Raw genomic sequence first — 14,266 nt, 5'->3', positions numbered from 1 at the left:
TAAAAATTTGGTATATTTTCATAAATTCTAATTTAGTTGTAGCACACTGCATACATGCTATATCTGCTACATATTTTCTTTTCATTTTTTTCTTTAAAGATGGAGGATCCAGATCTGTTCAAGTCCTTCCCCCTATTTCCGTAACGGATAAATGCTGTCAGTTTGAAGATTTTTGTTACTCTGTAGCATGGTTTTGATTTCTGAGCAACAGATGCAACACATGTTAAATTTTCTCCACAATTTGCACCCTCCATTCATTGTCCAAATTAATTTGTCTGTTTATTTTCTTATGCAGCTAGAGGATGGTGGCAAAAGGAGGGACAACTTAATATTGTTTCCTCCTGCTGATCGTCAAACTCTGGAGTTCCACTTATTGACAATGATGCAAGATATTGCTGCGTCATTGCTGATGGAATTTGAAAAGTGGGTTCTTCGTGCAGAATCTGCTGGAACTATTGTGAAGACACCACTAGATTCTCAAGCCAGTCTTAGCTCAGAGGAGGTTTATGTTTAGGTGTCTTGAGGATTTGGAAACTGTATTTTTGATCCTTTTTTTTTTTTTAACTTTTGGTTGCTTTTTTCATTTTTTTGCACATCTAAACTCTTCCTTAAGAACTTTTGATTGGACTTTGCAACTTAAATGTTTTGATCTTTTGAAACTGCAGGTCATTAAGGCTAAAAAACGGAGGCTTGGCCGTGTGCAAAAGACAATAGGGGATTATTGCTTGCTGGCAGGCTCACCTGTAGATGCCAATGCTCATTACTCTACAGCACTAGAACTTGCCAGGTTGACAGGGGATTATTTCTGGTATGCTGGTGCTCTGGAGGGTAGTGTATGTGCCTTACTGGTATGCACCATGCACGTTCCCTGAACCAGAAATATTAGAGAGGTCTAAATTGAACTTCAAGAACATGCAATTTCCATTTTGCAAGTTTACTAAGAGATTCACATATGACAAAAACTTTTTTACTAACTGTCCTGATTGGTTGATAATAATAATATTTATGTCTGAAATGGTAAGAGGAACTGTGGTAACCTGTGTAAACTGTGATGGTACAATACATCTGGTAATTCATACTGTGATGGTACAATCATGTTCATTGCTGGCAATAAGAAATGATCAAATGGTAGGTTCACTACCTACATGCAGGGCTTGCTTAGTGGTATTGTTGACCTTTGGGTAATCCATACTCCCGGTACACTGTATTTACACCTTACATTCCCTTTGAGTCAAAATATGGAAGGAAGTTCACACACACACACACAAACACACAATTGATAGGCCGGGGCTGAAGTGTGGCTCATTGTTTGGGTATGCCTTTGATATCTTACCAATTTGTTACGTTGTTTTACTTACCAACTTTTATGATTGTCTCTCTTTGAGTATTTGTTCAGTGTCACATTTTAGTTGGATAAGTGTCAAATTTGTTTGTGAAGCTTGTTATTATTTGTGTAATCAGATAGACCGGATGGGCCAAAAGGATCCAGCTCTAGAGGAGGAGGTGAAGTATCGTTACACTAGTGTGATCCTTCATTACAAAAAATCTATTCAAGACAATGCTCAAAGGTCATATCTTCTTTTACTTTTCATTTTTAATTGTTAATCTTTGGTTTCTAATGAATCAAAGTTTCTTGAAGGAAAGGAAATGAAAGTGATAAAATAAATAAAGGAGAAAGGGGAAGATTCAAAATAGAAAAACAACAATCTGGATACCCTCAAGGTAGTGATGTGTCTAAAATACAAATTACAAAACATGTCTTAGCATTGGATTCAGATGACAAGACCAAGTAGGGGTGATCATGGGCCGTGCCAGATTGGGTTTGGCACCTATGAGAAGGGCTATAGCTTGGGCCCAGGCCTGAACTATAAGACCAGGCTTGGTCCGGTCTCTAGAGTAGCCTCTGAGAGTCCTTTCAAAATCCTAACATCTTCTCCCCCTTTAATAAGACTTTCCTGCATGTCTGTCACACAAATAGCATTATGAGACTCTGGCAATGCTGAAATATCAACCTTCATCAAGTCCACTGCAGATTCCCTTCTCTGACCAAGCTTGTGGTAGCATAATCAAATCCATGAAAGTCCTTTGATGAGTTCAGTAAATCCCTTGCCATGAGACTCCAACAATGCTGAAATATCTACCTTCATCAAGTCCACTGCAGATCCCCTTCTCTTTTAATTATCTGGCAATGGTTTCTTCTTTTTACCTAGATGCAAATTAGAGGCTTTGTGTTAATGTATTTAGTTGAAACAGGTAATAGGGAGGCTGTAAAAAAATTCCTTCCTTTTAACTGAGAGATAGCCAAGACTGATTAAAAGAAACTGAGAGATAGCAAAAGATGACTACTTGGAGCCTGTAAATAGAGAAAAAGCATAGATCTGTACTCTTTTTTTATTTCAGTATATATATATATATATTGTTTTTTTTACCATAAAAATGTTATTGGTATTTGAAGCTTTGTTTCTCTGGGAAGAGTATGAAAGAAGCAAGAAGTGTAGCTAGTAAAATTTGTTTAAGAGAACCTGTAGCATATTGGGGTTCATTAATTGAGCAACAAATCCAGAATCCAGGCCCACTAAATCAAAGGAAGAATGCTATTAAATGAATGATTGAGACCATTGTAGCTTCTGTTGTTGGCATTTAATAAAATTTACGGTATTGAAAAGGTTGAGACCTTCGTTGAAGATTGAGATTGATCAATCAAATTAATAAAAGACCTTTTTTTGGTAATAAATAAAAGAAAAGCATTTCAACCTCCAGAATGATAAGGCTTTAAAATGAGAAAAAGAGAGTTGGGTTACATACAAATGAGTTCTGGTTTTTGATGAGTTGAGATGATTCACATGACCCATGTAGTGTTATTAAAATAATATGTTTTGTGATTTAAATCCTTTTCTATGAGAAGTCTATGCCACTTATTTTCATCTGAACATAATTCTTGTGGGGTGAGTCATGTGAGATGGAACATTTTAGTTGCAAGCAATTCCTGTTCCCAGAAGAAGAAAAAGGGATACTTGAATCTTGTGGGTGAGTCTTGCAATATGGGCCTAGCATGGTGACTTTCCTGTCTCATGCTGAGCTCATTGCTTTGATTGAAGGTCTTAAGTTTGCTTAAAAGTTTGGTTATGTCAAGCTTGAGGTGGAAAGTGATTGCAGGACTCTTATATCATGCATGCAGAATTGAGACAATAGTCCTCCCAGGGAAGCAGTCTTTCCTATTCGTGATGTTCTTGTATTATGATCTTGATGTTTCTTTTGATTTATCTTTACTCTTTAGAGGCTGCAATAGTGCATCCCATGTACTTGTGTGTCATGATTTTGAGAAGTTGGAAAAGTTTGTTGAATCTCCCCCCTGCTGGTTATCGAACGTCTTGGAGGGTGAGATGGGGGATAGGGTAGGTAATGGTGATTAGTGCCATCTGTGTTTTGTGGTTGTGCTCAGTTGTAGTGATTTTCTCCTTTGTTTGTCTGCTTTCTGGATGCTGTCCTTGCTTGTTTTTTATTCGTTAATGGATTCAGTTTTTCTACCAAAAAAGAATCATTTTTTTATTATTATTTTATCCTTCTTATTTTAGTTGAATCCTTGACAATTTGTCTTCTAATTCTTTCTTTGCAGAGTTTCACCCTTAAGCTTTGAGCTTGAAGCTACTTTAAAATTAGCTAGATTTCTTTGCAGGTAAACTTCTGAAAGGAACCTTTTCTTCATTTTCTTTTCCTTGTTGGATCATGAAATCTGTCCTTTGGAATGATGAATCATCATGTATTTTCCTCAATAAAAATCTTTTTATTGGTTTTATGTAGTTGGTGGTTGGAAAGAAGGTTATTTTGTGGGCAAAAAATAGTGCTTTCTAATATTTTAATAACATTTTTTTTTGGTCAGCTAGATTTGTTCTTTTATTTCATATGTAAACCCCTTTCATTTGGTAAGATGTTAATTGTTTTGCCATTCCTTTGTTAGGAAAAAATGAAGAATAAATGGGAAAGAAAAACTTCTATGAACATATTGCCTTTCCCATGATTAAATTAGGATTGCACATGGATTGGATCAACTTGGATATATCTACATCCAAATTTGATTTGTTCATGTTCAGATTCTAATTTAATCTTATCCATTGGATTTTAGATCCATTTTGGATTTGAATTCAGATTGATTTTGGATATTAAATACCATTAATAAATTACAAAAAATAATAACAATATGATTTATCAAAAAATGACTCTTTAGTAAATGGGCAACATTCAAGCCACCTTTAATAGTATATAATATAAATTTTATATAGATATTAGCATTTTTTAAAATATTATTGGATCGAATAGGGGTAGATCCATATTCAATCAAACTGTAAACAGATCTTATTTGGAGCATCCTTTAGAAAATGGATTACTCTTGTGCTAGACAAGGTGTAAATAAGGAGCAAGTGTTTTGGGGAACAACGTCAAGGGGTTTGCTTATTCTAGCTACTATTGGTAGCTGTTCTATTCATCTGTTGTATATAGCAAATTTTCATATTTAATAAAAGTATCTTGTTGCCTATCAAAATAATTGAGTGCATGGTATAATAGTGCAGAAGATGAAACTTAGATGTAGGTGTATCAGGATCATGTTGGGGTATGTATATTAATATATATGGAACATGTTTTTCAAATGGTCATTTGTTTATATAAACTGGTTCAAAATGTCTTTGTTATTCAATGTATTACAGATACTGGCTTCTAAACTGAAATCTGTATATTTGGTCATGGAATAATGTAAATGTCTTGTCATCTTAGTTTCTTTGACACCCTTAAAAGGTATAATACCCAGATACAGCATGGACATGACTGGTGTTGGGAATGGAACTTATGCTAAGAATTCAAGTTTCCAGTCCACCATGACATGGAACCTATTATCAGGTATCCAGGTTCCATACCTTAGAATATAAGTAGGATGCAAAAGAATGTTTCCTTGTCTTGGCTGACTTGGGCCATGTTTTGTTCACTGTTCATTCTTGTGCAGAATGAAATTCCAGAATGAACAAGAAGTGGCAGAATGAGCAAAGCTTGCTGAAAACCATATGCCTTTTTGCCAAAGAATGAATCGAGAATGATAATGAGATTGGATCCATTTGGTTACAATTCTCATTCTCATTTCATGTTTTTGTCAATTAGGTTAATATTCTGCACTGTGGTTGCCACATACAATTGTATTGTAGACCTGTATAAATCCTTATTTTTCTCATATAAAACTTGAATTTATGGGCCCACATATAAAGGGTGAGTTTTCTTTAAGGTGGAAGTTTTATAAAATTGAAAAAAATAGATGTATAGATGCCTTCACCTTGACCTCCATTCAACTTACCTGCATTGTAGAACATTGACATGCAAATTGGTTGGACTATAACCTCTCATTTGGTAAGTTTATCTATGATATCTCAGAGTTCAGTGATCTATCAAAAAAAAAAAAAAAATCCTATAAAAAAAGATCTCTGAGTTCAGAACCTACTTGGCTAATCTTATACTTTTTGTTCCATTCAGACGTCTTTTAGGTGGCCAGAGGAAAGTTTTACTATTTAGGCTGCATTTGCATCCCAGAAAAATATTTTAGTAATATTTTCAAGGGATAATAATTAATTAAAATATTATTTTAATTAGAGAAACACAAGATATTATGAATGAACTAGGATCAAATGTTATGTGGGTACCACAGTTAGCCAATGGGCTTGTCGACACTAGACTGTTGGCAAAAGAAAGGGAAGCGAGAAACCAGATGTTTTGGAGACAGATACCTCAAGGGGAAGGTAATTTTAATGAACCTTTGTGGAGGTGGTTAACTGAGGCTAGCCATCTCTTGGGGGTTTAGCTGATGTAAAGCAACACATTGTAGTTGTACCAATTACTCTTTCCTTCATTCTTTTAATAAAGTTCAGAAGAGTTACGTATCAAAAAAAATATTTTAATTAAATTTTCTAATGTTTGATTTCAACTTGGAATATGGGGTCATGTGCTGAACTGAACCACTGGATTTTAGGATTACATGGAAGAGGAAGACTTTCATGAAATTGAAAGTTTATTGGATGAAAGTGATCTAAGGAGAGAGTTGTGCAGTAAAGATTTTAAAAATAATGCCCATGATTTCATCCAAGACTCTAGGTAAAATGACTTCTCTGAAAGGGGCAATTCATATTACCCCACATTCTAGTTTTGGATAATATTCTGCTTCCCTTAGTATTTTACTGGTAACCAAAAACTAGAGAATAATTTTTTTTTTCTAGCCGTTTTGTAGCATATTTTATGTCCAACCAAAAACAACCTTAATGAAAATGGCAGGGGCCATTGCTTCATGTAATGGTGAAACCTCGGGCAGACAAGCGTGAGAATGCATGTTTGAGTCTGAGAGCAACCACTTTGTGCCAAAAAAAAAAAAAAAAGAAAAGAAAAGAAAAAGAAATCCAAAGGTTAGGTCTGTATCCAGACCCCTCCTCCTGAGACCCCAGATAGCTGGGACCAATATTAGGTAATGATGGCCTTTATCACTTGTTGGTCCCTTAAAATTCTGTATCTTATACACTGCCTGTTTCTCAAGCATATGCAATACACAGGTTCTCAAAAATTCTGAATAATATGTATCTATTACGTAAATATTCATCCTTAACTGTTCTGGTAACTGGTGTTGCATCTTAACTATTGGTCTTGACAGACGAGAACTTGCTAAGGAGGTAGTGGATTTGCTGATGACTGCTGCAGATGGTGCCAAATATTTGATTGATGCCAGTGACCGGCTGATATTATATGTTGAAGTGGCTCGTTTGTTTGGGACCCTTGGTTATCAGCGCAAGGCTGCCTTTTTTTCAAGGCAAGTTGCTCAGTTATATTTGCAGCAAGAGAATAACTTGGCTGCTATCAGTGCAATGCAAGTTTTGGCAATGACCACAAAAGCATACCGGGTTCAAAGTAGAGCAACCAACTCAAGGTTGCTTTCTTTATCCAATGTGAGTGTTAAAGAATGGACAAGGGAAATAAAATTGACAAAAAATGTTAATTGCATTGCTTGTTCTGACAGAATTTTAGTAGTTGCTATTTAATTATGAACTGTTTGTTGATGTTATGGTGCTAGTAAGCTATAAATTTTTATGGGACTTTGTTCTCCTTTAAAGATTACTTCTAAATCCATACTGGAGCTTGTTCTTCAGTAACTATAATACTGAAAAGGAAACAAATTTAGGCATTTAGGCTCATAGGGGAGGCTAATTTTTGGGATGTGCTTCTCCTGAAGCCAGGTGCACCGTGCACCTAACCTAGCCTGTTCCTGTGTTTTGATGAATTAACATTCAATTTGATGTTGAATAAATAATTTACTTTATTGTTGGTTGTATCTACAGTGCTTAAAGTTTAAACAATTTAACCTATGTAGGACTTAAATTAGGGGTGATCATTTCTAGATCAGACTTAAATTGGAAACGATCTCTCTGTGTCTACTGGGGTAAGGCTTCTTGCATTTGTCCCTCCCCAAACTCTGCATTGGCTACATGAGTCCTGTTTCACCACTCCATTCTATTTAAAACCAGATCCATTGTTAAATTAGTAGTGCTTAAATAATTTCTTATTACTTCTACCTATGTCCTTTTTGGTCTACCCCTAGCTTTTCTAGCCCCTTCCACTTGTAACAAATCACTTATTCTAATTGGAGCTGTTGGTGGTCTCAGTGATTTAAAAGGCGTTTCTAGGTCCTAGGCGCACCCCTTTCAAAAGGCCCCCACTGGTGCGCCTGATGCGCCTTGCACCTCAGCCTAGGCATGCGCCTTTTTAAAAGTCTGCGCTTTTTGCTTTTAAAGTTCTCCGAGAATCCCCTATTTGCTAATGTTGTTCATTCATTCATTCCAATAAGATATCTTCTTAAAAGGCAATTAAAGTTATAAATGCATTATTTTTTATGTGATAAATAAGAATTTAAGACCCTAACATGGACTTCTTCGGGCTTGCCTCAAGGGGCATAGTACAAAGACGGCTCGTAGAATCAAGAATGTAATATGTTTTACATCACATTAGCTACTTGAAGTAATGCAATAAGAATCAAGAATGCAATATGTTTGCTTTTATTTTTAAATTTTCATTTGAATACGCTTTACATGTTATGTTTATGTATTTTAATTTTAGATAATAGGTTTTTTAAAACATTTAAGTTTATATTTTTTATTAATATTATGTTTAATATCTTTTGATTTTTTTTTTGCATTTTTAAATTTCTTGGCATTTTTTGGGAATTTTCTAACATATTTTTTTTGATTTTTTTTATTTTTCCCTTGCTTAAAAAAGGCTCGCGCCTTAGGCGCAAATTGGCCCTTGCGCTTTTTTTGCACCTTTGGCTTTTAAAACATTGGGTGGTCTTCTATGCACATGAACAAATCATCTTAGCCTACCCTCTTTCTCATTTTATCACTTATTGGAGCTACTCCTAGGTTTCTACAGATGGCTTCACTCTTGATACTATCATTTCTTGTTTTTCCACTCATCCATCCTTGGCATTCGCATTTCTACCACTATTTTTCTGAACATGTTTTTTCTTGACTACCCAACACTCTGGTCCATACAACATAGCTGGCCTTAGTGCCTTAAAACTATTTTATATATATTAGAGAAAGATAAGGTATTATATTATATTCAATTACTGCAATTCAGTTCAGATTTACATGACGAATATAATATGTATTACATATAATATTTTATATTATATAAAAGTATAAAATATATTTAATGTAATCTATTTAAAGTCATAGATCCAAAAGCCTGGTTTGGCCAAGTCCATGATCAGCCTTGACTTAAATGTATAAGGCTACAAAATTTATGCTAATAACATAGTACTCAAATCAATTGAGATAATAGACCTTTTTTGTGTATATTTATTTTAGAATTTAGATTCGTATAATCTTGTATATTATGTTATTTTATTGTTTTTTAATTGAAAAGTGGTGTCTCACTTCATTTAGGCACCTTGCTTTGTAACTTATGCCCCGGGTTTTATGAACCCCTTGCATTTTAGTTGTGCTTTTCACTTTCAAAACATTTATTCTATGAGAGAAATATATGAGGGGCTTCTTGTGGGAATCAAGAGAGGGAAAAAAAAGATCATTAGTCAAATGGGAATAGGTCTGCAAACCTAATGAGAAAGGATCATCGGGTTAGATGGGAGATGGTGTGTTGGAATAAGCAAGATGGAGGGCTAGGCATTGGGAATATAAGGAAGAGGAATTTGGCTTTGTTAGGGAAATGGTTGTGGAGATTTTCTTTGGAGAGGGAGAAACTGTGGACTAAGATAATTTGTAGTATTCACGGGCTTGTAGAGAATGGTTGGGACTCTGGGATTCTGGTTGTGGCTACAAGAACATCACCATGGAAATCCATCCAAGATATTTTGCCTCTCTTCTTTCCTTGGATACGGAATGATTTATACTCAGGTAATCTCATAAAGTTTTGGGGACATGTTTGGGTTGGGGACACCCTTTTGAAAGAACAATTTCCGGCTCTATTTGCAATCTCCACCCTAAAAAATGAACCAATTATCAATTTCCTCGTTTCCTCAAGCTCAAATTCCGGGTTTGGTTGGAACTTGGGTTTGAGAAGAGCACTCAGGGACACAAAAATAGATAATGTTTCTTCTCTTTTGTCCATTCTTGATGGGATTTTCTTGGAACCCACAAAGACAGATAATAGGATCTGGTCTTTGTCTCCCTCTGGATCCTTTACTTGTGCATCATTCTTTAAAGCCCTGATACAACCAGAAATTCCTATTGGTCTGTCATTCCCTGTCAAGGAAGTGTGGTGTACACCTATACCTCCGAGGGTTGGGAGCTTTTGTTGGAAAGTTTTCCTTGAAATAATCAACACAGATGACCTACTTCAAAGAAAAAGACCCAATAGCTGTTTATCTGCACACTATTGTGTTTTATGCAAAGCTGTTGGTGAGTCTAGGTATCACTTAATAATATCTTGTGTTTTGGCAAAAAATATTTGGGATTGGTTTGCTTCTTTATTCGGGTGCAAGTGGACACCTCCAACTAGTCTGCAAAGCTTGTTTTCCTCTTCACCTATTGAATGCTCAACGAAAAGATCAAGAATTATGTGGAGATGCGTGAGAGCTGCTGTTTGTTTGACATTATGGGAGGAAAGAAATGCAAGGATCTTCTCAGAAAAGGAAAGAGGCTTAGAAAATATGGTAGAATTGATTCATATAAGAGTAATACACTGGCTGAAGACAATGAAGAAGTTTACAGATTTTTCAACAAACGATTTGCTAAGAAAGTGGAAAGATGTTGCTAGCTCAGTTACAAGGAAGAAGAATTTGAATCTCATGTGGAACCCTCCACCTCCTGGGTTTATCAAACTAAATTTTGATGGCAGTAGCATGGGGAACTAGGGCCTTCGGGTACTGGGGGGTCCTAAGGGATGAGAGAGGTAATGTAATAGCTTTGTTCTCTTGTCCAATTGGAGTGGGAGACACCTTGAGGGCTGAGGTGTTAGCAATGTTGGAAGGGGTGCAAAGAGCCAAAGAAATTAAAGTTAAGAAACTGATTATAGAAGGAGATTCTGCGGTTGTTATGGATTGGCTGAAAGAAGACACTTCCAAGATGTGGAGCTACAGCAATGAGAAAAGAAAATTCAAGTGGCTGATTAAGGATATGGAAGTCCTGTGTACTTGGGTTAAAAGAAATGCTAATTCCTTTGCTGATGGATTGGCTAGGCAAGGAGTTTTTAGAAATTCTGGGTTTTGGGCTCAATTGTAAGGTTTTGAATGTTTAATTCAGATGTATTTCTGTTTTGGGGAGTTAAGATTCTTTATCTCCTCTTCCCTGTAACTTTTTTCCAATATTAATCAATTCTGTGGTTATTGATAAAAAAAAAAGGAATACAACCTTGCTAGGGTAAGTGGTTGCGGAAATTTCCCTTTGAAAGAGACAGATTGTGGCACAAAGTAATTGACAGCATTCATGGGATGGAAGATAATGGCTGGGATGCAAAGTTATCCCCTCAGCTGACTTCATTCTCTTCTTGGAAATCATTTTTTAAGGTATAACCAACTTTTCTCAATTCCATTCGCTATGGTGTGGGAAATAGCAACAAAATCCAGTTTTGGGAAGACCTTTGATTAGGGGAAACCCCTCTCAAATCGTAGTTTTCTTTGCTTTGTACTCTCTCAATCTTTAAAGGTGCAACTGTTTCCAGATTGGGAATACTTTCTCCCCAAGGGATAAATTGGAACCTAGGCTTCAAAAGAAGCCTAAGGGAGAAGAAGGCCTAAGATTCAAGCTTTCTGCTGGGAAGCTTTCCTTAGAAAGATAAATACTTGTGATTGTAGAGAAGAAGGCCTAATGTTTGCTTTTGTCCTCATATGTGCTTTCTATGCAGGGCTAGTGGTGAAACTTTATCCCATTTATTAATCCCCTGTTCATTTGTGCATTGCATTTGGGAGTATTTTTGTTCTCTCTTTGGTTGCAAGTGGGATCCCCCTCAAGATGTGGTTGGTATTTTTAGTCCTAACTTCTTGAGACAACTGAAGAAAAGTGGGCGGATAATGTGAGAGCAGTAAAGGCATTAGTAATTTGGGAAGAGAAAAATTAGAGAATCTTCAATGGAAAAAGTAGATAAATGGAAGAAGTAATTGACAGCATAAAAATAAACGTTGCACATTGGGTAAAGGTGGTGGAAGGCTTTCAGGTCATTCTCAATAAATGAAATAATAAGAGCTTGGATGCGGGTGGCATATTCATCTAGAGAAAAAGACTGGATAATCATGGAACGGAAACCTCCAGAATGTACCGATTTTAAAATGGATTTTGATGGAAGCTCCATAGGCAATCTGGGATTGGTAGGAATAGGAAGCGTTTTCAGAAACTTTGAAAGTAGGGTGATGGCCTTATATTTGGGGCCTATTGGAGTTGGAAACTCTGTGAAAGATGAATTGATCTCACTGTTGCAAGGTCTTCAATTGGCAAAGCAACTGGGATACCGACAGTTGGAGGTGGAAGGGGACTCTAAGATACTTATTTCATGTGCAAGATGTAACAGTCTTATTCTGTGGACTTTTAGGCATGCCTAGTATCTCTGAGGGACTAAATGTTGAATTTAAGAGGGTTAGAAGGACTGCAAATGGGATGGCTGATACCCTTGCTAAACAGGGGGTCATGAGACAACTCTTTTGGGCTTCACTGTAAATTTGTTTGCCTTTTGGGTTGACAGTTTATCCATCATTTTGTGCTAGTCTCTTTTATCTATTAATAAAATAAATACTTTCTTGCTGATAAATAAAACCACTTATGCTATGAAATAGAAAACCCACATGCATGAAAGTCAGTAACAAGCTGTATTTACATGTGGAATTTCTGTTTCATAGAACAGCAAGGCAGTGACATGTTATATCTACAAAAAGGTAGTGGGTCCTTTTTAGTTGATATAGCATGGCTTGTTACAAAGAAGGATCCTGCACTTGCAGAGATTTTTTGTAGTGAGCCATGTAAGGAGACAATTTTTTTCGATAGGCGGTAAAAGTGTATGTATTAATTAGTATTAAAGGAGGGCGAGAAACCCTCATATTTGTACAAAAAGATGTCTGTATGTCTATTCACAAAACATACAATAAGGATTTCAAAAAATGATTGAACCTCAATTATCTCTTAACATTGAAGCTTTAACACCTTTAAAAAGATTACAGGAGCAGGTCCAATTCATCAAGGACCATTTGCTGTTTCTTTCTTTCCAAACTGCCCAACTGATAGCAGCAGGAAGGATTCTCCAAAGAAGCTTCCCTTCAACAGAAAATGCATTAAATCTCCAAGCAGAGAGCATATCTTCCATGGAGGGTGCCATGGCCCAAGATATATGGAATAACTGTGAGAAGTGGCACCAAACAGAATGGGTGCCATGTAATAAGACAATAATTCAAACATGCTTTTTTAGCCTGGTCTTATACAAAAACTAAATAATAGAGGTTGTCTTTTCTTGGTGGTACAACTATGATGAAAACTTTTCCAAGAATTCTGTTAAGTGGGTGTAGAGATTTGTTAGCAGCTGGAAAAGAACAATGAGAATTCTTTCTAATTATTAACTGTATGAAGCATTTGGTTCAAAACCATTAGTGTTGTTAACTTTGATAACCAAAAATTCAGTCTATCAGAAAAAGGCTGATATTTGGTGCTCTCTTTTCTGAGTAGAATCATCTTTTTGATCTAATCTTAGTTTGTGTGATATTCTCTTATTGTATTGTGATTTCCCTTTTTAATCTCTACTTGGATCAAAAGGGTCCTACTAGCACTTTCCCAAGAATATAACTATCCCAGTGATTACTGAACTGTTTTCATTTGGCTGGTGTTCAGGAAATCACCTCATCTATGATAAGAAATTTCAGTAATAGTCATCATTGGTGGTCCTGAATTTGATCCTTAGACCCCGGATCCATTGTTCTCTACATGTATGTAGGTGGGTGGAGTGGGGAGGTCCAATGCTCCAAATCTCAATGCCTTTGACTCATTTCTCTGCCTTTTCTCCACTTGTCTCTCTCTCTACCTTCCTTTTGCATGCTTGTGCATGTAGACATGTGTATGCACATACAGGTGCTTGTTTATATTGTAGAGGATAGGGGTATACTGCTGTTGTACACATGCACAACACATGAGCTTGCTCTGGTGATGCCCTAAAACCATTGAGCTTTTCACATTTAATGTTCTGATGATTTAACCAAGCTCCACTTTACAATCTGGTGGTTCTGGTCACTTTAATCTGAGCACCTCCCTTAATACAGTGAACTAAATCAACTAGCTTAATCGTATGATGGTGTTTCTTCTCCACAATACGTTCGGTGATGCTTTCAAGTTCTGTTTACTTATCAAAAAGAAAAAAAAAAAAGCTTTCAAGTTCTGTTAGTATGGGATTATAAAATAGAGATGCTGAATGGGGTTGAAACTTGAAAGGATGTCTTCATTTGCACAACAAATTTCAGCATTTATGTGTCTTGGCTTACACTACACAAAGCCTTGAAACAGATTTCCATCAATCATATTTTGAGCATGCACATGCAACTCTTTGTATGTGGGGGAGGGGAGGGGGATTGCATGAATTTTCTGTAATTAGGATGGTTTGTTTTTCTGTTCCCCTATTTATAATCACTCACTGTTCAGGGGCTATACTTGTACCTGTTGCTTTCATACTTGTTAAATGAATCATTTTATTTCCTCAAAAAATGTTAATTATAGTCTGTAGGCTGATTATTTCGTCCATGTTTCTTCTACTCTTTTTGGAA

The 14,266-nt window shown here is 36.1% G+C and overlaps 1 protein-coding gene across 1 annotated transcript in view; it reads left to right on the top strand.

Moving 5' to 3' along the window:
• The window catches only part of LOC148869568 (trafficking protein particle complex II-specific subunit 120 homolog), a 61,620-nt gene that overhangs the window by 1,190 nt on the left and 46,164 nt on the right, over positions 1-14,266 (top strand). The window contains exons 2-6 of the mRNA XM_088969197.1: positions 296-502; positions 666-848; positions 1,462-1,568; positions 3,617-3,676; positions 6,677-6,968. Coding sequence (XP_088825323.1) covers positions 296-502; positions 666-848; positions 1,462-1,568; positions 3,617-3,676; positions 6,677-6,968 — 849 coding nt within the window. The remainder of the gene's footprint in view (positions 1-295; positions 503-665; positions 849-1,461; positions 1,569-3,616; positions 3,677-6,676; positions 6,969-14,266) is intronic.

Source organism: Nelumbo lutea, chromosome 2 (genome assembly GCF_056320005.1).
Source record: "Nelumbo lutea isolate HS-2025 chromosome 2, American lotus-T2T, whole genome shotgun sequence".
Taxonomy (NCBI): Eukaryota; Viridiplantae; Streptophyta; class Magnoliopsida; order Proteales; family Nelumbonaceae; genus Nelumbo; species Nelumbo lutea.
Note: the sequence above shows the minus strand (reverse complement) of the source record. Positions and strands in the feature narration are given on the sequence as shown.